The sequence below is a fragment of the Asparagus officinalis genome, chromosome 4 (assembly GCF_001876935.1).
Source record: "Asparagus officinalis chromosome 4, Aspof.V1, whole genome shotgun sequence".
NCBI lineage: Eukaryota > Viridiplantae > Streptophyta > Magnoliopsida > Asparagales > Asparagaceae > Asparagus > Asparagus officinalis.
Genome location: NC_033797.1, coordinates 69,642,261 through 69,649,414, shown reverse-complemented (window position 1 = coordinate 69,649,414; position 7,154 = coordinate 69,642,261). Strand labels below are relative to the sequence as shown.

General features: G+C 35.3%; 1 protein-coding gene across 3 annotated transcripts; it reads left to right on the top strand.

Annotated features, from left to right (window-relative positions):
* LOC109837675 (GDSL esterase/lipase EXL3-like) lies at positions 3,819-6,902 on the top strand. Of its 3 annotated transcripts, XR_002246386.1 has the most exons (6): positions 3,819-4,533; positions 5,206-5,336; positions 5,409-5,642; positions 5,991-6,246; positions 6,353-6,562; positions 6,649-6,735. XR_002246386.1 is itself a non-coding variant. In XM_020406003.1 (5 exons), the coding sequence occupies exons 1-5, from the start codon at positions 4,272-4,274 to the stop codon at positions 6,834-6,836; spliced, it is 1,071 nt and encodes a 356-aa protein (XP_020261592.1). In that variant the 5' UTR covers positions 3,819-4,271; the 3' UTR covers positions 6,837-6,902. The 3 variants fall into 3 exon arrangements, 2 of the variants coding, with proteins under 2 accessions (XP_020261592.1, XP_020261593.1); XM_020406003.1 differs by lacking the exon at positions 6,353-6,562 and having other exon boundaries at positions 6,649-6,902; XM_020406004.1 differs by having other exon boundaries at positions 6,353-6,771.

Genomic DNA, 7,154 nt, shown 5'->3' with positions numbered 1-7,154 from the left:
AATGAAAGCTATGTACTTGTAGAATATTGTAAAATAACACATCAATGGGTCACACCATGCTTTACATGTGTTGGCAACTGGTCGAATGAGTCACCCTTGCAACAATGATAAGGCTGCTGAAGTACGGGCGCGGTTCAATGAGCTTTGAAGGCTCTGGCTTAAGAGGTCATAATGACTGACATTACATTAATGTTGATGGCGACTGGGCGCCGAAGTGTGGGTGCTGACTGGTCATGCATGAATGTTGATGGCGACTAGGCGGCGAAGTGTGGGTGCTGATTGGTCATGCATTAAATGCGATGTGACTTTTGACAAATTTGATAGGTCATTCTACTGTTCAAGATGCTCAGTGTCGGGTCCGAGTGGGGAATGCCATTCGTCTAGGATTTGGGTCGCGAGATAGGCCGACTAACTACGCATTAGGTCGTTCTCTCAGATGTACATGAGTCGACCGACTAGTTATTACTCGTGGCCGCTTCTTGAGGCTTCATTAGGGTTGGTAATTTCCATGGTATAACATTTCCCCGCATGAGTATCAAGATTGGTAATTTCCATGATATAATAGTTGCCCCGCAAGAGTATCAAGATTTCACCGCAAGCATCCTCTTCTTTTGAATTTTTGGCTCATAATTAGTAGTCTATTGTATTTCGCCAATTAAAAAAAAGGGAGAACAAGAAAAATACTTTCCCATGATATCCCAAATATTGTGAATCTAAGTTGCTATGTAGAGGTGCTTGGCTTATAAAATTATCTCACTCTAAGCGGAGAAACTACTCAATATTAATTCCTAGCTCACCTACAATAAGTGAATGGAAAAGAAAATTCTCTCTACTACACGGCTAGTAGGATGTCAGCCTCTCAAATGTACGAGAAAACTTACAAATATCAATTCTGCTATTGTATTCGACAACGCCCACTAACTGCTTGATTTAATGCCGTACAGAGACAGTAAACAACAATGAGCTCAATCTGGCCTCCTGACGATACACCATTAGCGTCGGGTCTTTTCGAGTAATGCACTTCCTAAGAGGATCGAAGAAGATCAAACTCCTCTGTGTGAAAGTTTGCTATTGTTAGGCTTTCATTATTTAAATTGACGTTGTAATATAAGAAATTTATTACTTCTACTTTTTGCATTTCTATTATATTAAATATTGTTGGAAACATATACAATAGTTTGAAATTTTTATTATGTTATTATTAGTATGTTTGTAGTACAATTCAGCGCACTGTCTCTAATGAACAAGTGTTCTTCATTTATATTACCAATTACATTCACTACAACCACTATTTTCTATTTATACCGTTCTAGTATCTTGCAAAATAAAATACACACAATTATATGTTATTTGATAAACACACATATGGATAGGACAAACGCTCCAATTCATTTCTTATGCTTTAATTTATGAACTGCTTTTGGCAAATTTCATGTAGTACACTTTACTATGTTTATGATGATCTTTAGTCTTTAGTGTGGTTTCCATTTGTGAGAATATTCTTGAATAGCGTTAGAGATGAAGAGTTTAAATTCACTGATATAGAATATTGTTAGCCTGTCATTTTTTATACATACATATGTATACTGCAGGGATCACCACAGAATGACAAATGATGGGAAAAATTAGTAATAATTTAGTCCATGCAAACAGGCCGAAGTGATTCTTTTTGTAATTTTGTATTAATCTTGTAAGCATGTCTTTCTTTCGATTCTTTAAAAATGACTACGCAATGTTCGATCTTGAGCATTTTTCTGGTGTATCCAGTGGATATATTAAATATTGTTGGAAACATATACAATAGTTTGAAATTTTTATTATGTTATTATTAGTATGTTTGTAGTACAATTCAGCGCACTGTCTCTAATGAACAAGTGTTCTTCATTTATATTACCAATTACATTCACTACAACCACTATTTTCTATTTATACCGTTCTAGTATCTTGCAAAATAAAATACACACAATTATATGTTATTTGATAAACACACATATGGATAGGACAAACGCTCCAATTCATTTCTTATGCTTTAATTTATGAACTGCTTTTGGCAAATTTCATGTAGTACACTTTACTATGTTTATGATGATCTTTAGTCTTTAGTGTGGTTTCCATTTGTGAGAATATTCTTGAATAGCGTTAGAGATGAAGAGTTTAAATTCACTGATATAGAATATTGTTAGCCTGTCATATTTATATATACATGTATACTGCAGGGATCACCACGGAATGACAAAGGATGGGAAAAATTAGTAATAATTTAGTCCATGCAAACAGGCCGAAGTGATTCTTTTTGTAATTTTGTATTAATCTTGTAAGCATGTCTTTCTTTCGATTCTTTAAAAATGACTACGCAATGTTCGATCTTGAGCATTTTTCTGGTGTATCCAGTGGATTCTAACTCTAGGTCATAATTTTTGTCAGTCTATGTTATGTAAGGAGAGGTCTAACGTTGTATAACCTCTTCTTTTAGATGATTGAATGCAGACTTTTTATCGAGTTGAGATAACTGCTCGCATTAGCTATCTCTAGCTTATTCAAACTTTGGTTTGGTTGTCACGCTTGAAGTTGAATCTTGGTATTGTTTTCTCAATCACTGAACTATCGTTCTCTCAATGACTTTCAGTGTCTTATCTGCATTGGAGAAGTAGGAGAAGAATCTAGGTGAGGAGACGCTAGGGGGAAATGGAGATGCTGGGAATGGAGACGCTGAGGGGAGGAGGGTCATTAAAGAAATCTAGAAATTATTCGTGTATGGTTGAATTGACGATTAGAGTTATCAGATAATGGTTTCATTTCTCATGATTTTAATGATAATTAGTAGTATATAATTATGTGCTATCTCCACGTCATATGCGGGAAATTTTTGTGTTATATCTCCATGATTTTAATGGTAACAAGTAGTATGTTATGTGTTATCTCCATTTCACAGTTGGGAAAACTTTCGTTGGGATTTATGCGGACAGCATCAAACTCAAACATACATAAGAGATGGTAGATTTTGCTGTTGAACACAATATTTATAACTGTTGATGCGGAGGTAATTGGCAAAGCTATAGAGAGACTTGACGAAGGACTATTACTTATCTGTTTGTGATTAACGTGGCAAACACAATTTCGGGATGAATTTGAGCGTTATATTGCGAGAAATGAGTTTGTTCGATGTTTAAACTAGGATTATTTTGATTTAATTTAGAAGACTGTTGGTTTTTGTTGAATAATGCACAAATATCGGAGGATGTAGATATTTTGCCCTTGACATGTTTATTTGAGTGTTCTATATTACTTAAATCAATATATCTGTTTATATATTTGCATACAAATTTTATAGGTCGTGCTTTGCACGAGCAAAATGACTATTTGATTAATAAAACAACACTAGCTCGTGCTCACTTTGTATAGTCCTCCAGATCAACGAAGTATAAGTATTAAGCTCATCCTTGGTAATTTTAACCCAATTGTAATACTAATATATTTAATATTTCCTTCAAATCAACTGCATCTTTAAAACATTTCCCAAGTTTTATGTTCATATATAGGAGTAACATAAACACATCTAATATCGTGCTAAAATTGCATAACCTTCCAATTAATAAGTATTCTCTTATTCTAAAAAAAACATATCAGATCTCACTATGTATCAATATGGAAAATAATTAACATATTAGTAGTAGAAAAATTAAGTTCATATCCATATAAATGGATATTTAAAAAAAGACGTAATTATACCAAAAAAAAAATCTAAGGAGACAGATGGAAAATTTGATCTTAAATAACATTATTCCAAAACAAAACAAAGCAAAACGTACGCGAGAAAATGTAACACGCCTAAACAAATAACAATTCTCAGGGAAAATAATAATGCTTGACAAAGAAAATCCTCTCTACTACGCGGCTAGTAGGACGCCAGCCTCTCAAATGTACGAAAAAACCATGCTCCGTGCCTCTTCACATGGCTCTGTGTCCCGTCTTTGTAAGCAAAATTCAATTCTGCTATTGTGTTCGACAACGCCCACCAACTGCTTGATTTAATGCCGTACAGAGGCAGTAACGACGATGAGCTCAATCTGGCCTCCTGACGACAAAACATTAGCGTCGGGTCTTTTCGAATGATGCACTTGCTAACAAGTTCGGCCCGTTGAGCCGCATCCCTAACGCTCTCCACGCCCGAATTTAATGAATACGCATGCAAACCATCCCTCGACATGTTTTGTTTATATAAAAGCAAATCTCCGTTTATTTCCTTTTAGTTATTATGAAAGAAAGGTACGATGCAGGCTTTATTTGTTGGTTTTATTTGCGTTTGCCTTCTTCTTGCGTCGGCAAGAGCGCGGACGGCGAAGAGACTGAACGGGATCCGCCCTGCACTATATCCTGGGCTCTTTGCTTTTGGGGATTCTATCTTGGACACCGGTAACAACAATTTACTGACAACAGTTATGAAGAGCAATTTCCCGCCTTATGGCAAGGATTTCGCCGGCCATGAGCCTACCGGAAGGTTCACCAACGGACAAGTCCCTTCAGACCTTATAGGTAAAATTTTCGTGAGCTTTAACCTATTTCTTCCCTCTTCTTTAAGCGCTACTGGAGTATCTTCTACTGCTCTAGAATCCTAAAGTTATGATGAGGTTTGAGGGCTGTAATTTTATATTATGGCACATATTTTAAAGTTAAACTTCTTTTTCATGGATGACCGAGATCCGATTTAGGTACTCTTTTGGTTGGATTTGAATTTGGATTGTTTTGGTAACGTTCTAGTCCACTTCGGTACGCTAAATCTCTGAATTTGTGCTGAAGGTTGGCGGTTATAATTTTATATTGTAACATTAGTGCATTGAACTTGTCCATATTTATATGGCTAATTTTTATTTTATATATCCTACTGCATTAATATTACGTATAGTTATTGTAGTGTATCTAGCTAAGCACGTAGAGACTAATTACGTACATGTCATGCAAATCATTGCCATGAAGAATAGCGAAGGGAAATAGATTATGCAAGTGGCAAAAACATAATATGCATTAGGCATGATTTCTACTACACTTTCACTCCAATGGAAAAAAGGTTCCAGATTTCTTGTCGGTAGCTGTTCTATATAAAGCAGCGATGCACAATTTCTCGATGCAGTTTTTTTTCACTTCACTCGTGCTCTCAGAAAAACTGCATACATATGATGGATTTTTTTATGTATGTTGGGATTTCAGCTTCAAAATTAGGCATAAAGGACTTATTGCCGGCTTATCTCAGCCCAAAATTAAGCAGTGAAGAGCTTCTCACAGGTGTCTGCTTTGCTTCTGTTTCATCAGGGTATGACCGTCTCACATCTGAAGTATGGGTAAGTACATCAATTAGAGAAGTAAGAACAATTTTTTTTTTCTCGGTCATCCTTAATTTCTTGCTATTGCAGTCGGTGATGACCATTCAAGACCAATTAGATCTGTTCAAGGACTATAAAAAGAAGCTGCAGGCAATTACAGACACAGAAAGGGCTGCAAAGATCATAGGGGAAAGTATATACATAGTTTGTTCAGGGAGCAATGATTTTGCAAACACCTATTTTAGCTCTCCCCTGAGAAGGGCAGAATATGATGTGTCTGCATATACCAGTTTCCTAGTTAATTCAGCTTCGAGTTTCCTAGAGGTATGTTTATCTTTTGGTATGTATTATATTCTCTGTTGGATTTCTCTAATTTGCTGATCGGTTTCTCTTTCACTGCAAGAATAAACTTTACTGCAAAAGTTATAATATTTAAGATAAATCCTTTTGAAAATAATCTAGCCTGAAGCAATAATTATATATTTAGGATAAGTCAAGCATAAGAAACAAATTAGCAAGAAAATCTATTCCAAATGCTACTATTACCACCTTATTAACGCTTTAACAACTTAGTGAAGCTAATATGTAACAAAACTTTGTTCATTCAAATGTTTGCTAGATAACATTATACCGACGACCTTTCCCACAATTGTCTATTTCTAATTCATACAGGAACTGTACAACTTGGGTACACGCGAAATTGCTGTAGTTGGACTTCCTCCTTTAGGATGTCTTCCATCACAGAGAACTCTTGCTGGAGGGATACCAAGAGATTGTGTATCTTCATATAACCAAGCTTCAGAAAATTATAATGTCAAACTTTCTAGGGAAGTAGAAATACTTCAGAAAAAGTTTGTCGGTGCAACTATCATTTATATAGATATCTATCAGAAGTTGCTTCATCTTATTCAGGACCCATCAAAATATGGTAAGTTCATAATACTTTCTTAATGTACATGTTTTCAATGTGTGTTTTCTTTTCCTGTCACAACAGCAGCTCAAGCTGCCCTTATTCAAAATGTATTGAATACTAGATTCCTAGAAGATAAAAGATACGAAGCTGTGTCCAAAAACTGAGGGTAGCAAGTCTCAGATGTAGATAGAAAACAATTCCTAATCTGGCAACCAATGTGGATGAGGAGCGGATCTGATCGTCGCTCACCGCAGACAAAGATGATTAAGAGGAATTATTGCTAGCAACTGATTCAAGGATTCAGGACGCTCATTTCAACGATCATCATATGGTTTAAAATAAAAACAAGTGTATCAAAAGGCTAAACACAGTCATAATTTACAGATCATTAATCTCTTAAATATTGAATTTTTGTAGGTTTTGAAGAGTCGAGCAAAGGTTGTTGTGGGACTGGAGAGCTGGAGGCTGGGGTATTATGTAATGAAAAATCAACTTTATGCTCTGATGATTCTAAGTACGTATTTTGGGATAGTTTTCACCCAACAGAGAAGGCATATGAGATTCTTGTGGATGAACTTGTTCATGAAATCTTGGGGCACCCATAATGAAGATGACATTTTTTATGTTCTGTTACTCATTGATGCTTTATTCAATGCAAAATAATTTCTGTTCTCTCCTTTTAAACTTCTCATCTTAAAGGAAATATTTTACTTATTTTAATCTGTTAGTGTTATGGGTTTATGCAGTGACATATCCGGCTTTTCTAAAAAGTGGTGTCGCTGTATAATTACTAATTATAAAATATACAATTGTCCATGTCAAGTTTTCGTGCTTTGAAAAAAAGTACATACTCATATCATTAGTAACATTATCAAATACTAACCTAAGATTTTAGTGGAGAAAGTAGTCTAAAAAGCCCTAAG

Bases quoted from the DNA above. Each gene is read 5' to 3' on its own strand.
- LOC109837675 (XM_020406003.1), top strand. From the start codon at position 4,272: ATGCAGGCTTTATTTGTTGGTTTTATTTGCGTTTGCCTTCTTCTTGCG. The intron at 4,534-5,205 runs GTAAAATTTTCG...TTGGGATTTCAG, and splicing joins AGTCCCTTCAGACCTTATAG to CTTCAAAATTAGGCATAAAG. The intron at 5,337-5,408 runs GTAAGTACATCA...TTGCTATTGCAG, and splicing joins GTCTCACATCTGAAGTATGG to TCGGTGATGACCATTCAAGA.